The 21,101-nt window shown below is 63.6% G+C and overlaps 5 protein-coding genes across 6 annotated transcripts; 3 read left to right on the forward strand and 2 right to left on the reverse strand.

Annotated features, from left to right (window-relative positions):
• The first annotated feature begins 85 nt into the window (after positions 1–85).
• CHLRE_04g222100v5 (uncharacterized protein) lies at positions 86–3,766 on the forward strand. 2 transcript variants are annotated; one of them, XM_043061918.1, is made up of 7 exons: positions 86–647; positions 921–1,013; positions 1,265–1,332; positions 1,858–1,965; positions 2,249–2,284; positions 2,581–2,649; positions 2,963–3,766. In XM_043061918.1, exons 1-7 carry the CDS (start codon positions 344–346, stop codon positions 3,098–3,100), a joined length of 816 nt encoding a protein of 271 aa, XP_042925271.1. In that variant the 5' UTR covers positions 86–343; the 3' UTR covers positions 3,101–3,766. The 2 variants fall into 2 exon arrangements, with proteins under 2 accessions (XP_042925271.1, XP_042925270.1); XM_043061919.1 differs by having other exon boundaries at positions 2,963–3,383.
• A 1,013-nt stretch (positions 3,767–4,779) lies between these two features.
• CHLRE_04g222150v5 (uncharacterized protein) lies at positions 4,780–8,255 on the forward strand. Its single transcript, XM_043061920.1, has 2 exons — positions 4,780–6,576; positions 6,879–8,255. The coding sequence occupies exons 1-2, from the start codon at positions 5,119–5,121 to the stop codon at positions 7,512–7,514; spliced, it is 2,094 nt and encodes a 697-aa protein (XP_042925272.1). The 5' UTR covers positions 4,780–5,118; the 3' UTR covers positions 7,515–8,255.
• An 8-nt stretch (positions 8,256–8,263) lies between these two features.
• Positions 8,264–10,459, reverse strand: CHLRE_04g222200v5 (uncharacterized protein). The gene is made up of 2 exons (XM_043061921.1): positions 10,383–10,459; positions 8,264–9,845 (listed from the first exon to the last, which is right to left on the reverse strand). The coding sequence occupies exons 1-2, from the start codon at positions 10,387–10,389 to the stop codon at positions 8,686–8,688; spliced, it is 1,167 nt and encodes a 388-aa protein (XP_042925273.1). The 5' UTR covers positions 10,390–10,459; the 3' UTR covers positions 8,264–8,685.
• A 594-nt stretch (positions 10,460–11,053) lies between these two features.
• Positions 11,054–14,279, reverse strand: CHLRE_04g222250v5 (uncharacterized protein). The gene has a single exon (XM_043061922.1). The coding sequence runs from the start codon at positions 14,193–14,195 to the stop codon at positions 12,876–12,878; it is 1,320 nt and encodes a 439-aa protein (XP_042925274.1). The 5' UTR covers positions 14,196–14,279; the 3' UTR covers positions 11,054–12,875.
• A 180-nt stretch (positions 14,280–14,459) lies between these two features.
• CHLRE_04g222300v5 (uncharacterized protein) lies at positions 14,460–21,101 on the forward strand. The gene is made up of 10 exons (XM_043061923.1): positions 14,460–15,570; positions 15,892–16,043; positions 16,357–16,513; positions 16,951–17,325; positions 17,552–17,720; positions 17,967–18,154; positions 18,554–18,623; positions 18,910–19,029; positions 19,353–19,457; positions 19,714–21,101. The coding sequence occupies exons 1-10, from the start codon at positions 14,713–14,715 to the stop codon at positions 19,890–19,892; spliced, it is 2,373 nt and encodes a 790-aa protein (XP_042925275.1). The 5' UTR covers positions 14,460–14,712; the 3' UTR covers positions 19,893–21,101.

The following is a 21,101-nucleotide window of genomic DNA, read 5'->3' on the forward strand; positions in this document are numbered from 1 at the left end:
ACCGAAGGTCGCGATGGGGAGGGAAACGCAGAGCGGCTCACAACTGCATTATCACAGGTATACTAGAACGAATATCAGCGCCAGAGGCAAGAGCCCGCTCTTTTCGCTAACTTGCATCAACGGCCATCATTTGAGGCACGCACTAAAGGTTAAGTACACCCTGGAGACTCCTTCAAACGTCTATACAAACACTCTAGCATCAGTACAGACCGGGCATACAGAAGCACAGCATCACCCAGCGCCAGCGCTCGCTGCTCACCCTGCTTCCATGCAATAACACGTCATCACGAGCGACAACGTAGCAAACGGAAAAGGGCCTGTCGGGCGGCGTCCTTAGGCGCTGATGGACGCCGCGGCGGCAACCCCGCCAGCCGCGGGCAGGGGGCGAGGGCGAGGGCGCGGCCGCGGCCGGCCCCCAAAGTCGCAGGCCACCCCCGAAAAGGGATCGGGAGCAGGCGGCTCGGGGGCAGCTGCAGCAGGTGGCGCGGGCGGCGGCGCGGATGCAGCGGCGCCCAGTCCGGGGCCGGGGGCGGGGGCAGCAGGCGGGACCGCTGCGGCGGCAGGGCTGGGCCCGGCGGGGGCCGGCGTGACTAAGAAGCGCCAGGCACGACCCGCCAAGCCCAAGGCCGCGGCTGACGACGCACCAGGCGAGTAACAGCAGCTGATGCATTGGTGCACGGTGGCGCGTTCGGCACACGGACATGATATTCTTGCGGCGGTGCTGTTGCTTGTGCTGAGGGCGTTGGGGTGGGCTGCCTGCACGGGCTGCCGGGGGGGAGGGAGCACTGGGGTGCTGGTCACAGGCGGTCAGTGGGGTTCCGCTGTTTGTTGCTGGGCAACTTGTGTCCGTGGGGGTGTGGTGGGTCTAGATGAAACTACCCTTCCTCCCTCTCCCACCCTTCCGCGCGCCTCCCGCACAGCCGCCGACGACCTGGGCCGACTGGAGGAGCTGCCGCCGCCGCCGCCGCCGCCCGACACCAGCATGCCCTACCGCAACATGTTCACGAAGGAGCGTGAGTGCGGGGCCGCGGTGTAGGGGGGCGAGGGGCGGGAGGGGGCATGGCGGGGCCGGGGCGGGCTGAGTTGGGGGCCTGTGTGGTCGATAGCACGCAGGGTCGACACGCCCCCTGCCTGAGCTGTTGCATCCCCACTACTGCCTCCAAATGCTCCCCGCCACCACCGCCTCCCCGCCCACCCGCTCACCACCGCCTCCCCAATGCCCCCCGCCACCACCGCCTCCCCGCCCACCCGCTCACCCCCGCAGTGGAGCGCCTGATGTACGGCTTCGGCGATAGCGAACGGCCACTGCCGCAGACGGTGCAGGTGGTGGAGGTGAGCCCTGTGTGTGTGTGTGTGTGTGTGTGTGTGTGTGTGTGTGTGTGTGTGTGTGTGTGTGTGTGTGTGTGTGTGTGTGTGTGTGTGTGTGTTTGTGTGTTTGTGTCACGAGTTGATGCGCGGCCGTGTTCACGCGCGTGTGTGCACTGATAAGACTCAAGCGAGGCTACCGCGTACTGTTTACCATTGGCGAATAAATGAGTAGCTCGGGGCGTGTGCAGGGGCGCTATGGAGAGAGGGCGCTAGGGAGATGTAGGCGTGCGAGTCAACGCACCCACCTCTGGGCCCTGTCTTGCTTGCTATCCAACTCGTGCAAAACCCTCGCCACCGTGCCTTCCTCCCACCGCCCCCTCTCCTTACTCGCGTTGAGGCGAACCCTCCTCCGCGCTCTAGTTCTGGGCCTTGTCTCACTGCTTTGGAATTCACTACCCCACCCCACCCTGCTGCGCCCCGCATGCCTCACACGCCTTTTCCTGTTGCTCTCGGACACACACACACACACACACACACTCACACACACAGGACATCCTGATCGAGTACGTCCGCGGCACATGCTGCGCCGCGCTCAACGAGGCGGGGCGGCTGGGCAAGTTGGAGCGGGACCGCGGGTCGGGGGCGCTCAAGCTCAAGGTGGGAAGAGGGAGGGGGAGGCGGCTGTGAGCCGTTGGGAGGAGTGGGGGGCTGTGGGGAGGAAGATGGGTTGTGTTCACAATCATTGATGAGAAGCCCGAGGTGGGTGGGTGGTGTGGGAGGTCATGTGGGGTGTGTGCCGGTGCGGCGCATTGCAGGGGGAGGCGCGTGACTGTCGGCTCGTTACTGGAAACACACATACACATTATACTTGCATGCGCCATGGTCGATCCCTCCCCGTCTCCTAACGCGCGCGCGCACACACACACACACACACATACAGATCGACGAGAAAGACATTCTGTTCCTGGTCCGCAAGGTGGGCGGGCGGCGACTGGCAGGGGGCTGGGGGGTGGGGGTGGGACGGGGGCTGCAAGGAGGCTGGGAGAGGGGCTGGGAGGGGGCTGGGAGGGGTTTTGGATGGGGCTGGGAGAGGGGGTTGGGAGGGGGCTGGGGTGGGACTGGGAGCTGGGAGGGGGCTGGGATGGGGCTCAGAGGTACTGTGGTCGCAATAGGAGCAGTCCGACCTGGTTCCATGCCACTGTACCACAGGCACCACATATTCCGTCTCAACACACCGCCTTCAAGTTATCACTCCTCAACCCCGCCCCACAGGACCCCAAGAAGTACACCCGTATTCGTGAGCTGCTGGAAATGCAGATCCAGATCAAGGAGATGCGCAAGGTGCGGGGGCGGGGAGGGGGCGGGTCGGGCGGGGAGCGGGGGCGCGGGGGCGGGGAACAGGTGGAAGCGGCTGGAACTGGTGCCTACGTGCGTTTGCACCTGACATTTGAGTGTTTGTGAGTACCGTATGGGAGGTGCTCGCACCTTCTCCCGCTGGCGTTCGCAGCTCACCCTGCTCGTTGCAAATCCTTGCAACCCCAAATCCCTGCAAATCTGATGCATTGCAATCCCATTGCACCCCTCCCTGTTCCCCCCCTCTCGCTCTAACCTCCACAAATCCCGCACACACACATACGCACGCACACGCACACAGGCGCTGGACGAGCAGGCGCTTCAGAAGATCGAGACGGAGGACGCGCCGGGGGCGGGCGGCGCGGGCGGCGGCGGCGAGGAGGGCGGCGGCGAAGACCTGGGGCCGGACGTGCCTGATGAGGACCTAGACGTGGAGTGATATGAGGTGGTGGTGACCCCACACGGGGGACACGCCCAGTTCCGGGCGGGGTCGAAACCCAGGATTGGGCGTTCTTATTCATACAAGCACCATTTACAATTCTATAAAGCACGTTACCCTCGGTATGTGAGCAGCATATGTTCACACATAATAGCGGGCTAGGTGTCGTGAAGGTCCCGCGAGCGCGAGACCAATTTTGAGCATGTTCGCTCAAATCCGCTAAGCGTGAACCCACAAGCCCTGACTACGCTTATTTACACCCTATGAAAGCAATTGCGCCTATAAGCGCAGGCTCGCAGGCCTCGGCGAGCAGTGTCATTTCCTATGGGACCGCCAACAAAGTCAGAGTTGCACCTTCCGATGCATCTGGGTTGCTTCCATATGCCATGTAGGCGACTCTAGGAGCGGTTGCAGGTCCGTTTGGGTCCCCGCTGCTCAAGAGGTCCGCCATGAATTTGGTTTCATCCAAAGGGCAGCTCGACTAGCTTTTAAGATTGCCGTCGCCTAGATAGAGCATATATAGCATATATTAGGTGCTGTAACCCGCCGGCAAGACCATTCGGTGGACATGCATACAGCATGCTGGTCGGAACAACAACTGTCGGTGCTGCGGTCGTCAAAACATAATCTTGTATGCATATATGTGCTATGTAAAGCTTCAGGGCTGTGTCAGGCCCCGTTTTCTGGGACCTCCGTCCCCATGTACCCAGCTCAGCACACATGCGTGCGTGCCTGCCCGGAAGTGTCCCCGTCTAGCTCACCCTGGCCTCCGATCGCGCTCGTAGCTGGTGAGCTTATACATATAGATGCATATATGCGATAGGAAGCGTGGGGGCCCGTCCTGAGGCAGTTAGTATGGGGTCAGTCTGTTCACCCCTCCGCCCCCCCCCTAAAACCGCGTGTCAAAACACACACGCTTGCCGTACGACATTAAACCATCCGTTACACCACCGAAATCCCAGCGTGTACCGACTGGCATAGCACCCCCGCCTAGGGTCTTAAAGTTGGGGGGTACCCTGAACCGGGCGTGTCCCCCGTGTGTGGTGACCCTGATGGTGGGCTGATAGAATGGCGTACGACGTAGATGATGCTATGGGTGCTGGAGTGATGAGGACCTGGTCACGCCTGGACGTGGTGTGATATTGAGGTGGCGCAGTTCTAAAGTGTTAAAGGTACCAGGCAAGGGGCGCAGGGCCCAGAGGCCCCTGCGGTGCAGCGCACAGCATGCAGGGCGGGTGCGATAGAGTTGCAGATCGCTTGACGTAAGGAGCGCCGCTGTGGAGCTGCGAGAAGCCGGGCTAGGCGGACAGGGCGACAGGCGGACAGGGCGAGGAGAGGATCAGAGGCAAGTCAGGGCAAGTAGAGGCAGGCGGAGAGGGAGGGCCGACGAGCCGTTCTGCCAGTTTCTGCCGCTTCCGTGAAGCAAGGCTAAACCTTGTCGGGCAGCGCGGTGTGCATGGCACAGCCACACTGCCACCATAGCGCGGGGCCGCGGCAAAAGAAGTAACCCTGGGCGGCTACTGAGCTCGGGAGGCAGAGGCATCGTGAGCGTGAGCTACGTTGGGGCGCCAGTTTTTGGCGGGGGCGGTCCAATGCACTATGGCGCGTGATGACCACCCTGTGTGCATTTCTTGCCCATCCAATCCATGCGTTGCGTACTGTCGCTATAATGGAGTATCCTACTTTCACCTGCGCGCAGTATTATCAATAGCCGGACATCCACTTCGGCGATGCATTGCCTTGCAGCCGCGTAAAGCGGAATGGCCTCCCTGAAACGAGCTTGCCAAGACATGCACTCGGCTTCTGACGATGCTGGTAAACTGCCCCATCGAATCTGGCTTGTCGCGGATTTACTCGAGCGCATCGCCAGCTTTGCGCCCCAGAATGAGGTGGCCCTGACTTTGCGCCTACTGAACAAGACAACTGCAAAGGCGCTGTGCTCTCCCGAGCACAAACGGGTGCGGGCGTCCCAGACGCTCCCCGTCCACGCCTATAGCAGCAGCCTGCCCGCTGCCGCCATGCAGCGGTGGCCCGTTGAGCAGCGCCAGCAGACTGTGTGGAAAGCAGCTTACACCGGCAGTCTGGGAGCTGTGGACGCAGCGCTGGCGGCAACGGGGCTGCGCAGCGGGGAGTGGCTGCTGGCGGCCGCTGCCGAGGCCTCAGGGCCGGGCGTTGCGCTGGGGCTGTGCCAACAGCTGGCGGCCCGGGGCTTGGTGGTTGGGAACTGGCGCATACCACACAATCCCCTGCGCACAGCGGCCGCAGCCGGTAACGCGGACGTGTGCCAGTGGCTGCTGAGTGAGCAGCTGCCGGTTGTGTGGCACAGCATCAACATGCACTGCGCTACGGCGGTGTGCTCCGCCGTCAGCGCCGGGCATGTGGCACTGGCGGCGAAACTGCTGTCGCTGTGCCCGGAAGACCACCCGTTGCGCACGGGCGAATTGTTGATGGCAGCCGCTCACGGTTTCAATGTCGCGGACTTCACCGGTTTGTGGGAGGAGTACGTGAGCATGCATGGGGACCCACTCAGACGGCAGCAGCAACAGCAGCCGCCGCAGCCGCAGCAGCAGCAGCAGCAGCAGGGCGGCATGTGGTTTTCGCGGTACCCTAGAGCCATCAAACTGTCATACAATGCATCCCGGCTTGCTAACCCGCTGGGGCCGGCTGCCATGTGGACCGTGCTGAAGGCCGCGGCGGGCAGCCCCACGCCCTGCTGGCTGGACAAGCTGGATGTGGTGCTGCAGCTGCCCTCTGGCGGCGACGAGGCTGCTGCAGCTGCGGTTCCAGCGAAGCTGGCGGCGCTCCCGATCTTGCTGTCCGAGCCAGCGCTCCCGATCTTGCTGTCCGACGTCGTATCAGACGCCATGTCTGCGCCGGACGGCCTGGCCCGCGTGCGGCTGCTGTGGGAGCAGCGCGGCTGGCGGCTGGTGGAGGGCTCTTCACTGGAGTTCGCGTTGGAGAAGGCGGGCGCACGTGGCGACACGGCCGCTATCAGCTACCTCTTTGACAATCTTGGGGCGCAGGTAGAGCAACCGGTTGACGATGGTGAATGTGCGCCAACCGTGCTGGTGGGACCGGCAAAAGGTGGCCATCTGTCGGCGCTGCAGCTGCTGGCGTCCCACGGCGTGCGCTGCAATGGCGAAACATTTGCCCACGTGGCGTGGTACGCGGCGGCACGTGGGCACCTGCACATCCTGGCCTACCTCCTGGGCGGGGAGGCGCCGCCGCCGCTCCTGCTTCAGCCGCCACCCGGGCCCTGGGCGGACTCGGCGGTGCGGAAACGTGCACTGGCGGTGGCGCTGTCAGAGGGCCTTCTGCTCGGACGCGTGGATGCGGTGCGTTATTTGCACGAGCTGGGCGGGAGGTTCACGGATGAGGAGCAACGGTGGATGTGGAAGACTGCCAGTGACACGCGCTACCCGGCAATGGTGGAGCTGCTGGGGGTGGAGCTGGGCTACCCGACTGATGAACGCGGGGTGAGGAATGGCTTGGGGGCGGGCCGCGAGTGGCAGGCCGGGCCCGTTGCTGCTTACCGTAACAAATACGGTAGATACGGAAAGGGCGCACACTTTGCTGTACCGGCACTTTTGCTCCCTCGCACATCTAGGCCTAATCTAATTCAGCTTAATCTAAGCTTGAAATGCTGTGTACGAGGACACTCCAAACAGGGACAGGCAGGGCGGGCATGTGTATGTGCGTGTGCATGTGTGTGGCTGGCTGACTCCCTTTCCCATTTCCTGACCTCCTGCTTCATCTTCCCTCCACGCACCACATGCAGTTGCTCGTGTACAAGGCGGCCAAGGGCGACGTGCCCACGATCCGGGCGCTGGCGCGGCTGCGGTTCTGCGGCCCTGGCTGCCGCAAGGCCCTGTTGTTGCTGCTGGAGGACCCGGCTGTGCCGCTGAGCGAGCTGAGGTGGCTGCTGGAGGGAGAGGGCGACACTAGGGAGGCAGGCGGCGGGGGTGGCGCTGCAGAGGCCGCAGCCGGAGCTGCAGGGCCGTCAGCAGGGGGCCAGGCGCCCGCCGTGGCGCTTGAGCCTGGCCCGGTAGCAAGATGGGCCCTACGGGATGAGGCGTGGTGGCAGCAGGCGCTGGAGGCGGCGGGGCGGCGGGGCCCGGGCGAGGCGGCGGAGGAGGTGCTGGCCTGGCTGCAGGGCTGGCGGCAGGCGAACGAGGACCTGCAATTGCCTGACTACACGTTTCTTAGCGACAGCGACAGCAACGGCGATAACGACAGCGACAGCGATAGTGATGACGACAGCGACAGCGATAGTGATGGCGACAGCGATAGTGACAGCGACGGCGATAGTGACAGCGACGGCGACGGCGACGGCGACGGCGACGGCGACGGCGACGGTGACGGCGACGGTGACGGCGACGGTGACGGCGACGGTGACGGCGACGACAATGAGTGATGGCGAGGGCCGTGGGGTATCGAGGTGGCTGGGAGCACTGTGTCGGGATTCGTGGGTCATGAGCTTGGGCTAAGACAACGGGGCGAAGGCATTCGGCCACGGCCGTTACTGGTGAGGCCAAATTCAAGTGTTTGACAAATTAAGTGTTACTTGCACGTGATGCATGTGCGTCATTTTTCAATCGTTTATGGCATGCATTGGGTGCCGTTGACCTCACGGTAGTCAAACGGTATTTGAGTATGGCCCAGTAACTTATTCCCACCCGTTTAAGTTCTTGCTGATGGATGAGGCTTGAATTGGGCACACGTGTTGACTGATGACTCGAGAACGTAGTGCATGGGGCACAGCCACTGGTTCCATGAGACGGGTGCTTGGGATAACGGCACGGGATAACGGTGTGCCGCGTGTTATATGCGTGCGTGCGTGCGTGCGTGCGTGCGTCTGTGTGTGTGTGTGTGTGTGTGTGTGTGTGTGTGTGTGTGTGTGTGTGTGTGTGTGTGTGTGTGTGTGTGTGTGTGTGTGTGTGTGTGTGTGACTACGGTTTCCACGGTTATTCTGCCAGATCACGTGAATCGTGTATCTGGTATAACCAACGACAGGGCTCTCAATCGAGGGCTGCCGTGACCTGGCGTTTCCCCGGCAGAGCGCAAACAGCTCTGGAGTCCACAGGGCAACGCACTCCGACCCTTCACCGCGCCAGTAATCCTTGCGGAATTACTACCGGTGTAACAACCTCAGACCCAGCGGGCGAGCTACCTCTTAAAAAACCAGGCGGGCAGACAAAAACAGCAAACATAACAAAACACGCAGCACGCGACAGCACGCGAAAGCACGACCACAGTGGCTGCGGGGCTGAGTCCTACGACCCGGCAGCCTGCACGACCTCAACCGCAACCTAACCAGCTCTCGACGCCAGGGCAGACAATGCCTAAGGGCAGCCACAAACGCGTCTGGCCACTAGGCCGGACCAGGCCGTAAGACCCGGGGTGTTGCAGCACCCAATACACCCTCTCAGGCATGAAAACCCCGCAAACCTGGCCCTGCTCCCACGGGCGTATAACAAAAAAAACCCTTCGCCTGCCCACTAAGCTCCCCCGCTGACCCTCTCGTATGCCACTGCTTCAGTGGCTCATGTTAGTGCTCACGCGCTTCTCCTAAGGGCTGATCCCTTTCAAGCCTCCAGCTCCATAGCTTGCGGCATCGCGCACAGCATTTCACCGTTCACCACCGCCAGGATGGGGTGAGTGGCGTCAACACCATCCCAGCCCTTTTGGGGCACGCCGAGCTGCGCAAACTGCATCAGCCGCGACCAGAAGTCCGCGACTGCACGAGCGCACGCAAGCTCGACGGGGTTGACGCCTGGCTGCGGCGGCGTCAGCTGTGTGGGCGGGATCTCGTCAAGATCGGGTTCCGCCTCCGCTGCACCTGCCACCGCAGCCTCGGGAGCTGCTGCCGCCGCCGTCTGAATTCCCAGGGCCGCTGCGGCGCGCGTCATCCCGCGCAGCCGCACCCGGCCATGTTCTGTGGCGGCCAGCGCCGCCATCACCACCACGTCCCAAACACACTGCTGAAAACCCGGCGGCGCCTGAACCAGCCACAGCTGGGCTTGGCTGATGGGAGCCGGACCGGGGTTGTGTGCGTTGATCTGCGCCACCACGGCCTTCGCCACCGCGCAATCCCAGAAGTGGTGCTGCCGTGGCGTGGGCGCGGCGGCGGCGTGTGCCTCCACCGCGGCGCCCCCATGGCCGTGTTGCCCACAGCCGCATGGCTCACGGCGAGCCAACGGCATATGCGAGTTTCCCGGCAGCGGCACTGCGTCGATGGCCAACCGCCACAGCGTCTCAAAGTGTCGCCGTTCCCACCGCACCTTCTGCCAAAGGCGCGCCAGGGTGTCCCTAATGGCGCCAAGCGTTGCAGCCGCAGCTGCTGGCAGGTCCTCCCGCCGCACCACAGCGCGCGGCGGGAGGCCCTGTGCCGCGCGCTCATAATCCTCGTGTAGGTCCGCCCGCCGCGTGGCCACATCGTCCAGCTGCATGGATGTGGCCATGCGGACGGACAGCTTCGCTAGGGGGACTTTGAGGGTCTCAGAGCCAGAGAGCTTCCAGCCCATGCGCGGCATGATGGTGGTGCGGACGACCTCACTGGTGGACGGCGCCGGGACAGGCGCTGGGCCAGGGTTCGCCAGCTGTGCGGCGTGAGCCTGCGCTGCACTCCACCATGATGGCGGGATGTCGCCGACAAGGCCCTGCAGCGCGGCGAGCGTGGGCCCACGGCGCCGGCGACGGCCGTCTGACGGCGCAAGGTAGTCTCGCAGCCACCCCTCCCAGTCGACTGCAGCCGCCGCAGGTGGTCGTGCAGCGTGGGCTCGCACTAAGTCACCGATGGTCACAAGACGCGCGCAGGCTCGCAGCGTCCTATGGCGGTAATCGAGACCACGTCCCTGCGTGCGCCGCGCTACTCCTGCCGGAACGGGCTCCACAGCTGTTTCGCCATCGCTGCCGCTATCCTCCTCCTCCTGCTCGCCGCTGGCCGCCGCGGGGGACGGGGTGAGGAGCGGGTTGCCCCACAGCGGCGCCGTGAAGCACCAGGCACCAGGCTCCGGTGCCTCAGTCAGCACTTGCACCGGTGGTAGCCACCCCAGCGCTGAGACCGTGCGCTCGGTATCCTCGGGGAGCGGGTGGCTGGGGATGATGTCGCCGGCGCCCTCCACCACCGCCCTCCACCACCGCCCTCCACCACCGGTGTGTGTGTGTGTGTGTGAGTGTGTGTGTGTGTGTGTGTGTGTTAAAGAGCACAAGGAAAACGTTGCGCAAAGACAGTGTATGCGATGCAGCAAAGCGACGGTTTACGGATGTTACCTGAAGTTACCTCGCATACCTGCTGCGGTGAGCCGCCGGTCTTACCAACCGGAAATCGCGCAACCCCCGCTACTCTAACCTCGAGGGGGGATTAGTGTCCACACGCTCTCAAGGGTGCAAACCCATGCATGTGCTCACGGTGTGTGTGTGTGTGTGTGTGTTCGTGATGGAACATGGCAAGGGGCAGGAAAGCGGTGTGTGTGTGTTCGTGATGGAACATGGCAAGGGGCAGGAAAGCGGTGTGTGTGTGTGTGTGTGTGTGTGTGTGTGTGTGTGTGTGTGTGTGTGTGTTAAAGAGCACAAGGAAAACGTTGCGCAAAGACAGTACTATTGCTGTAAAAGCAGGATGGGACATCGGTCATACGTAGACACGGTGTCCTCCTTCTGAGGCTGAGGGGCTGTTGCAACGGCCTCACACGCGGCCTGCTGCGTCAGCACGGAGCGAAATGGGCCCCATGGCAGGGCTGCCCGACGGTTGCATTGGTCACAAGAAGGGTCGCAGGATCATGGCAGGAATGGGCATGCAGACTGGGCGGGAGGTACGATGGAGCGAAACGCCAGTAGGCCATGCAGGTGATGCAGGCCAAGGGGCGGAAAGCCAAAAATTGGGAGCCCCAAGGCACCTTGGGGGTGCACAACGGGCACGATGGAGCCGTGGAGGCCTGGAAAGGGCGAGCTTGATTGCGGAAGGCACGGAATGCATCATCAAAGTAGCCGGCTATCTCACACACCAATGCCACTTTGCAGTGCATTTACTTTTGAGATGGAGGGCTGCTGAGGGCAGGCTTCGGAAACGAAACAATCACCCACCATTTACAGCATTCCACATACCGCAATGCAAGTCATGATCACCGTCTTGCTCAAGTTTGCAAACGTTCATCACCCGGGGAGGGCAAATGGATATGGGGAGTAAGCGGCTGTGCCCTTACTTGGGCGGCGTGCCTAAACACAGTCGCACGCCGCTTCCCTTGGCCCCAGCCCCGCGGCCGTCTAATTTCTACGGCGCCTAATAACCAGCACGGGTCTGCCCGGCCATTCCTAGTTGCCGGGCAGAGACCACCCCCCGGGACGAAAAACACAAGAGTGACTCAAAACCGCGCTAGGTAGCAAAGCCTCCATAAGCTTATAATCAAGTAGGGTGGGCGGGTGGGAAAAGACAAACTAGCCCTCGGCTCCCGAGCCGTTCACGGCTAGTACGCCAAAACGCAAAGTAAAGTAAATAATAGCTCGCACGATACCGATGCAACCAAAACAGTCCGTCTTTCGAGCCACGTTCACGCATTGGGGCCCATCTTCCGACACACGGCGGTTCCCCCGCCCTTCTCTCCTCGGCCTTCGCCTACCAAGCATGCGCGTCCTCGCCAGCCTATTTCTCCGCTTCCCTCCTTCAAAACCTGTCTTAAGTTCCGTTCAAGTTTACTAGAAGCTCCACTTAAAACCGCCCTTTGAGATGGAGGGCTGCTGAGGGCAGGCTTCGGAAACGAAACAATCACCCACCATTTACAGCATTCCACATACCGCAATGCAAGTCATGATCACCGTCTTGCTCAAGTTTGCAAACGTTCATCACCCGGGGAGGGCAAATGGATATGGGGAGTAAGCGGCTGTGCCCTTACTTGGGCGGCGTGCCTAAACACAGTCGCACGCCGCTTCCCTTGGCCCCAGCCCCGCGGCCGTCTAATTTCTACGGCGCCTAATAACCAGCACGGGTCTGCCCGGCCATTCCTAGTTGCCGGGCAGAGACCACCCCCCACACCAATCCCTCCTAATACCGACAGCTCAAGACTCGCCAGCGTACCGGCAGCTGCCCCTCTCGTGTAGCCCCACCTATGCTGGCACTCAGATCCCAGCGGGCCCCACAGACAGCACCCTCTGCTCTAAGCATCTGCAACTCTCTTGTAGCCCCACCTATGCTGGCGCTCAGATCCCAGCGGGCCCCACAGAAAAACCCCTCCGCTCCAAGCGGAGTCCCCCCGCACCAATTCCAACTCGGCGACCGCCCAGTTCGCCCGCAAGTGCTCCCACAGGCGCGGCTCCCGCTGCTGCTGACGCTTCCCCGTCCGACGGATGAGCACTGCCGCGCCCCTCGTAAAGCCGGCCGCGGCATCGGCCGCCGCCGACTCCTGTCACTCCTCAGGCCTTGTGCATCAGCGTGTCTCCGACATCGGCAAGTGCGCAACCTGCGTGGACAAGGCTGACACGCATAATTGTCACCCGACCTTCGGCCGGGGGCGATCTCGGTCACCCGGACGCCAGACCGGAGGCGTTCTCGGTCACCCGGGCGCCAATCCCCGGGGGGTTTTTGTTCGCCCGGATTACCCAAACCGGGGGCGTTCTCGGTCACCCGGGCACCAATCCCCGGGAAGTTTTTGATCGCCCGGATTACTCAAACCGGGGGCGTTCTCGGTCACCCGGGCGCCCACCCGGAGGCTGTTTCCCCGTGCCACGGGCTGATTTGGCGAAAAATAAGAGCACATAGCTTAGGCCAGGGCCTCACGCACCTTCAGACGTCACCTCTTCCAGGCGCGAGTCCGTAAGGCCGCTGCCGCTTCAGCGCCGGCTCCTCGCCATATCTGCTCTCCCCGCCCCCCGCTGTCAGCGGCCGGTGGCGCGCCTTGATCTGCTCTAGCAGCGCCGCGCCCTCCAGCATCTGCTTCACCTCCGGCCTGGGGTGGCGCATGGCCTCCAGGAAAGCCGGGAAGCTGCCCCCCGCGGCCCTGACCAGGTCCGGCAGCAGCTGCTCGAAACGGAGCAGCTCCGTGACCTTCTGAGCCAGGGCCATGCCTCGCAGCGCCGCTGAGGTCCGCTCACTGAGGGCCGAGCACGTGGCCAGCTCCTGCTGCTCCCGCTGCTCCTTCTCCAGGGCCTGGATGGTCTTCTGGAGGTGCTGCTGGAAAGCTGGCACGTTGCTGCCCGCCAGCTGTATGCCTGCTCCCATCAGAATCTCCTTGAACGCCGGCGTGGTGTTCAAGATCGATTCCATGTGCATGTCCTTGTCCAGGCCCTGCATAATGTCGCTGACCGCATCCGCGCGCACAACGGCTGGCTGCCGCGCAGCCGTCGGTGTGGGCGCAGGGGCGGCCGGAGCGGCCCGCAGGCCCGCTCGGCCGCCCCCTGCCGGGCCGCTGATGCCTGCTGTGATCCCGACCCGCCGTAACGCCGCTGTCTCAACGTCCTGCTCGCTGCCTTCTGCGAAGTCGTCCTCCTCCGCCGCCAGCAGGGGGGGAAGCGGCGGGCGAGCGGACTTGGCCGCGCCGCTGCCAACGGCGCCAGTCCCAACCCGCCGCTGAGCCGCCGTCTTCCCGCGCCCAACCTTCTGCTGCGCTGCTTTCTCTGTCATTTGCTGCTGCTGCTTTCCCCTGCCCTGCGGCTGCCCCGCGCCCAGCTCAGCATCGTCATCGCACAGTGAGGCGTCCAGCGCCAACTCGCCCAGGGCTTCCTCCTGTGCCGCCCCACCGTTAATCAGCTTCAGCTGCTTCTCCAGCTCCTCCTTCCGCTGTACCAGCTCCGCCTTGCGCGCGGACAGGACCTGGATATGCTGCACGCGCGCCTTCAGCTGCTTAAACGTGGGTGTCTCCAACTTTGCGACATCCTGATCTCGTAGCTGCTCGATCGCTGCGACCTGTTCGGCGCGATTGTCGGCCGCACCAACGCTGTTGCGCGTTCTACGCCCACTGGGCAAAGCCTCAAGGGCACTTGCCGCTAGCTGACGCCGAGCCTCAATCTGCGCAAGCTTGTTGTTGTAAGCAGACTGTTGTGCCGCCGAGAGCTCAATGCGTGCCAGTTCAGCGTCAATAGCAGGAATAGTGCTCAAGAGAGCCATGAAAAGACAAACTAGCCCTCGGCTCCCGAGCCGTTCACGGCTAGTACGCCAAAACGCAAAGTAAAGTAAATAATAGCTCGCACGATACCGATGCAACCAAAACAGTCCGTCTTTCGAGCCACGTTCACGCATTGGGGCCCATCTTCCGACACACGGCGGTTCCCCCGCCCTTCTCTCCTCGGCCTTCGCCTACCAAGCATGCGCGTCCTCGCCAGCCTATTTCTCCGCTTCCCTCCTTCAAAACCTGTCTTAAGTTCCGTTCAAGTTTACTAGAAGCTCCACTTAAAACCGCCCTTTATTGCCACCCACACGACCGCCCGCTCGTGCCTTTGCAAGCAAAGCCGCTACGCTTACTCGACGACTAGTCCCAATCTGCATGCTTTTGCGATGTCTCCAGTCTTCAGCACTTAGCAGCATAGCAGAATAGACGCGTTGCGTGAGTGAGCGTGGTCGATCGCTAAGAAATGGCAAGGGCTGAATAGCCAGGTCGCCCTTTATTGCCTCTTAGCGTCCATCCATGGCTTCTGCACCCGGTGGACCGCCCGTGTTCTTTAGTCCGTGGGAGCCCGCGCCCGCGTTCGCAGTGCCGCCCAGCGATGGCGAGCTTGCGGAGCGGATTCGCCTGCTGGTCAACTATGCGGTTAAGAATGGGCCCAGCTTCATCGAAATGATGAGGCAGAAGCAGTCGGGCGACCCCAAATTCAGCTTCCTGTCGGGCGGCGAGGGCGGGGACTTCTTCCGCTGGTCTCTGTACACGGGCGTGTATCAGCTGCCCGGCGACCGGCCGCTCCCGCCCGGAATGTATCCGCCCCACACGGCCGCCGCCGGCCCCGCCCCGGGCTTACCGCCGCCAGCAGCAGTAGCAGCACCGCCGTCTGCGCAGCCACCGCACTACCAGCCGGCGCCGCCGCACCCCGGGCATCCGCCGCAGGTGCCGCCGCCCTACCCGGGTCACTACCCACCCCCGGGCGCGCCCGGCGGACCGCTGCCGCCCCCACACGGGGCCCCCTACGGCGCGCCGCCTCCCCACGTACAGGCCTTGCCGCCGCCGGCGCAGTACGGCGGGTACCCGGGAGCGGCGGCGGCGCCGCCGCACCAGCCCCAACCGCCCATGCACCCACACATGCACCCGCCGCCCGCCGCCGCGCCGCCGCCACACCTCGTGCAGCAGCAGCAGCAGCCTCAGCAACAGCCGCCTCCGCAGCAGCAGCAGCAGCCACCTCTGGTGCCGCTGGTGCCGCCGCATCTGCAACAGCCGCCTCCCCAGCCTGCGCCTGCGGCGGCGGCGCCGCCACAGGCGGTTCAGACGTTTGGGCTGCCACCCGACGTCGCGGCCGGGTTCAGCGGCGTGTTGGACTCCCTGACTGCCTCCAAGGTAGGCGGGATGGGCATGGTGGGACCTTTCTCTCAGCCTTTTTGGTCGTGTTGCGGCGGGGGCGCGGGGGCGGAGGGGGGGGGGGGCGGACTGTGGCGGGGGCGGTGGTCGCGGGTGAATGTCACGGTGCTCTATGACACGTTTGCGCCCACGTGGTGCTGCGGGCGTGCTCGCTTACTTGTGCTGGTGCTTTGTGGGTTAGAGGCTGTACCTTGTAGATCAGGGCCTGCGGTACAGCGCACACGCGCACACACGCGCGCACACACATGCCGTGCACACCGTCGACACCGACACCACCACCGCCACCCACCAAACCCGCAGGAGTCCATCAAGTCCTCAGCGGCCTGGTTCATGGCGCACGTGGCGCACGGCGCCGGCCTGGCGGCCCTGGCGGCGCACCGGGCTGTGGGCTGCGGCGAGCGCGAGCGGCAGCTGCACCTGATCTACCTGGCCAATGACGTGCTGTTCAAGGGGTGAGGGCGGGGGAGGCGGGGGAGGGGGAGGGGGCGAGGGGGAGGGGGAGAGGGAGAGGGAGAGGGAGAGGGAGAGGGAGAGGGAGAGGGAGAGGGAGAGGGAGAGGGAGAGGGAGAGGGAGAGGGAGAGGGAGAGGGAGAGGGAGAGGGGGAGGGAGGGGTAGACACCCCTCTGAACATCACATGCACACACACACACACGCACACACACAGACACACACACACACACACACACACACACACACACACACACACACACACACACACACACACACACACACACACACATGCACGCACGCACGCGCGCACGCAGGCTGGCGGTGCGTGGCGGCGCGGCCTACGACGCGGTGTCCTCCGCCTTCCAGCCCGTCATCGGCGCCATGCTGGCCGCCGCGTTCAACACGGCGGGGCGGGGCGAGGACACGCGCGCACGGCTGGACAAGATCCTCAGGTTCTGGGGCGACAAGCACGTGAGTGGGAGGTTCGGTTGTGAGTGGGAGGTTCGGTTGTGCGCCCGGCTTGTGAGTGGGAGGTCCAGTTGTGCGCCTGGCTCGACAACGGGACAGCGAGGGGACTGCGCGATGAGGGGAATGTGCGATGAGGGGATGTGCGATATGGGGGGACTGTACGATGTTAAACTGTACGATATTTAAACTGTGCGATATTTAAACTGTGCGAGGGGAAGGATCATGCCACGCCTCTGTGAACGCGGCCCGGGGGGCTGTCGTGCGGATGCTGCGGGGCGGCTCAGCAATTCCTCTCGCTTGTGCCGGAGTGCGCCCAGGCCGTTTTCCGTTTGGTTGCATGGCCTCCTGCTGCCGTGGCGCCCGCTCCTTGTCTGCATTCGGCCAGTACTGCTGTATGCAACTCACTTTCCCCTCCCTCTTTCCGGCCTCCCCCCCCTCAGGTGTACGACTCTGACACGATGGGTATGATTGAGGACGCGGCGTTTAACACAGACGACCCAGCCACGCTTCTGCCGCCGCTGCCCGCGCCCTTTGTGGTGCCGCAGCAGCAGCAGCAGCAGCAGGCCGAGCCGGCAGCAGGGCGGTGGGGCCCACAAGTACCGCAGCAGCAGCAACAGCAGCAGCAACAGCAACAGCAACCGCAGGTGGCAGCGGCGGGGCCGTGGGGCGCGCCTGCGGCGGTGCAGACGGGAGGCGGCGGCTGGGGTGCGCCGCAGCAACAGCAGCCGGCAGTAGCGGCAGGGGGCTGGGGCCCGGCGGCGGGTCAGCCGCCGCCGTACGGGCACCCGCAAGTGCCCTACGGCGCGCCGCCCGGGGTGAGTGCCGGGCGGTTGGGTTTGGCGGGCTCAGGTGCCGTTGTGGGGGTGCTGCACTGCTGCTGTATGTACTGCGCTGACTTACCATTTCGCCAGCGACCGTGTAGCGCTGGCCTATTCATTGCGTGATAGCTGCGTTGATGTCATATGATACTGAAGCTGTGAAGCACGAGTCGCCGGCGCACAATTATGTGCAACAGCTACAATGTTTTCCTACCTCTCGCAGGCCTCTCCATGGGGCGCGCCGCCGCCGGGGGCGTATCCGCCGCCGGCAGCTCACCTGGCGCCGCCGCCGCACCTTGCGCCACAGGGAATGCCCATGGGTGGTCCGCCGCCGGGGTACATGACCCAGCAGCAGCCGGGCATGCCGCAGGCCGCCGCGCCCACGCCTATGAGTGAGTGTGGGGACTGGCGGGACGAAGGCGGGAGCGGCGGAGCACCGTGTGTGTGTGTGTGCCTGCAGTCATGCACGGGGAAGTACAGAAAGAGAAGCGTCGCCGATCGCTTGCAGCGTGGGAGTGGCCATAACCACTACTACGCCAATGCTGTATACCGGTACACCTCATTATGTTTCACACAAAGCACCCGGCGCCTCATGCTTGTGCTGTTGTGGCCGTTGTCACGCCCCCTCTTCGCGACAGGCCTGCAAGCCAAGGCGGCGGCCATTGCTGCGGAGCTGGCGGCCGCCGCCGCCGCCGCGGCCGCCGCCGCCGCCACGGTTGGCGTGGTGCCCCTGGGCAACACCAAGCCGGTGGCGCCGCTGCCGGGGCCCGACATGAGCGGCGTGCCAGTGCCCTCAACCAACTTCCCGCCCGGGCTCATCCCGCAGGTGCGGTGCGGTTTGGGGAAGGGGTAGGGGCAGCCGTCCATGTGAGGCGGGGTGATGCCGTCTTACGGGGGAGGGGAAGAGGGTAGTTTATTTCAGCCCAAGCTGAACCGAGACCTGGGGGGGGGAGGTGTAGTCTGGTCCGCCAGTCAGAAGTGTCGGGCATGTGTGAGAAGCGTGGCACGTGTGTATGCCCCCCTTCCCGCTTCCCCACGACCGACGCTTACACGTGCCTCTACCCCAAAACGCACCCGCACCCATGCCCAAACCGACACACACACTCTCTCTCTCTCGTGTTTCCTGGACACTCGCACCAGCGGCAGCGCCCAAATGCTCCGGGCTTGGTTCCCCTTAACACACACACGCTCGTAACCCCCTTGCTGCTCCCACCTCCGACCGCAGCTGGTAAAGGAGAAGAACAAGTGCGAGGTGCCGTACACACCCATGGACCAAGCCGACATAGAGCGGGCCGGTGAGTCTGTCTCTTGGTGTGTGTTAAGAGACCACTATGAAAACAAAGAGTGTATGTGTTAAGGAGCACAAGGAAAACAATGTGTGTTTGTGTGCGTGATGGGGGTGGTCCAGGCATGACCAGACAAACGGGGTGATGGCTGGGTGTTTGCATGCCTGCTGGTTGCGTCGCCAGACCGTACCGGGCGGCGCGGTACGGTCGCGCGAGTAGGACAGTGCGCATCGCCCTTTTCCTTTATGTTCCAGTTGCGTATTGTTTACAAGTTTTAACGCGCGCGCTCGTCCAGGCCTGCCCGCCATGCCTGAGAAGGACAGTCACCTGTTGGCCCGACTGGACCGCTTCTACGCCGACCTGCGCGAGTACCGGCCCGGGCTCAGCCGGGCAGACCTGGAGGACGACATCCGGGGTGAGCGCCAGCGGGCGGGCCAGGAAATGGGTGGGCGGGTGGGGGCGGGTGGGCGGGCGGGTGGGGGCGGGTAGCTGGCTGGGCAGGTAGATCATGTGGAGTGGGGGAGAGGGGCGCCGCCCGCGGGGCTGGTGTGTTCGTTGAGCGTGGTCGTGTGGGGCGGGTTGCCGCACTGCCTCGAGTGCCTGGATTGATGCGCACTCTACGTGCACACCGTCTTCATTGCTGCCCCGCTTCCCGCTTCCTGCGGCGGCAACCAACGAACGGTTCTCTCCCGCCCCTCTCCCCTTCTCTTCCTCTCTCTCCCTCGGACGTGCTGCCAGGCGGCAAGCTGCGCTCGCGCTCGGAGGAGCCGGAGGACGGCGAGGGCGGTGGCAGGCGGCGGCGCGAGCGCTACACAGGCCCACTCAACGACGGCTCGTTCGCGGGTGCGTCCATGTGGTGCGGCATGTGATATGTTTGCATCGGCTTCCAATTCTATACCGTACATTGCTGTTGCGTGTGTACAGAGACTAAGCGCGCCCTTCCTCCTCTCCGTCCCAACCTGTTTCTGCGCACTCGCCCTCCTTTCCACCCTACCTCACCTCCCTTCGTTCCTTGCCCTCGCATGCAACCTCCTCCACGCCACTCTGTCTCCCTCACCGTCTCCCATCCACCTCCCTCGCCACCCCACCCCACGTACAGGCGGGCAAAACGTGTCCAAGTACGCGGGTCTGGGCGCTACCACTGCGGAGGAGCCGTCGCAGCAGGGCGGCGGCGCCAGTCTGGAGGACATGTACAGCCAGTACCGGCAGGTGCGCAGCGGCTCCTACCACGATATGATATTCAAATCCACAGCGGCGGCGGGCGGCGGCAGGCGGTAGGCGTTGTTAGGCTGTGCGGCTGCCGGCAGCAGGAGGTGTGGAGGTGTGGGGTGTATGTATTGCGACGGGCGGCGGCAGGTGGTGGCCGGTAGGCGGGCGGCGGCAGGCGGGCGGCGGCAGGCGGGCGGCGGCAGGGTAGGCGGCAGTGTCGCGGCGCCACCTGCCGTAATTCCCAGATGGGTGAGGCAGCGGTTGTTCGAAAAGCGGGGCCCGAGGGTAGGCACCAGCAGGGGCTGTGCGTGTGGCACGGTAGCCAGCAGCGGTTCATGACACGTGGTCTGGCAGGAGCGAAGCCGCATGGTACCCACGCCCGCGGTGGGCGGTGGGGCGTCACCGCCAACAGCAGGAGCGAGGCTGCTGCCTGATGGGATGGGCGCGCGCGCTGCCTGAGGCGAACACGGATGGAGTGAAGGGGCCAACGAGACGGCAGGCGGCGGTTTTGGGAACTAGCTGGTGTGTTTGTGTGGGATGTGTTCATGTGCGTAGCTACTTGGTTGCCTCCTCAAGTCTCGTGATGATCTATCAACATGTCGGGATTACGGATTACCTGCGGCAGCGAGGCACACCACGGACGCGGCTGCCGCCACCACGCACTCCCCTGCGTGGCCAGAGCGCGCGCCTGCTCTGTCTGAGATCCACCGGCGGATGGAGAGAGTGTGTGTGGGTATTTGTTTGTGTGTGGGTGTGTGCGTGCGTGTGTGTCTTTCGTGACGTAGCAGCTCGCAATTAAGTATGTGTTATGCGACGCGCACGTGGTGGGGGTAAGTTTCAGCTAGCTGCCGCCGTGTGTGAGGACCTCGATGGGTGGTGGTGGTGGTGGCGCCGAGGCACGAGAGAAATATTTGGATGGAGGGCACCTTGCTTGGCGCGCTCCCGGATAGCTGGGTAATGAATGGGCTGGTCGATAAGTTGTCGCGGATAAGTTGATACGGTTTGAGTGTGCTGACGGCGGGCGCTGTCATGTGCCCGCTGCTGCTGCGCCCGCCGCTTGACCCGCTGCATACATGTATGCCTCATCAAGCTGACGCCTTCAGTGATGGAGTGCCTGCTCCGTTATGAGGGAAAATAAACCCAACAGACATGAGCTATCTAGACATAGTTGTTGTCTACCGGTCAGGCCCAGCTGCTAGAAAGCAGGGAACACAGCACTGCGAGTCTGTAGCTAGGAATTTGACCCCCATCCAAGCAAACTCGATTGAGGGACCATTC

Source organism: Chlamydomonas reinhardtii, chromosome 4 (genome assembly GCF_000002595.2).
Source record: "Chlamydomonas reinhardtii strain CC-503 cw92 mt+ chromosome 4, whole genome shotgun sequence".
NCBI lineage: Eukaryota > Viridiplantae > Chlorophyta > Chlorophyceae > Chlamydomonadales > Chlamydomonadaceae > Chlamydomonas > Chlamydomonas reinhardtii.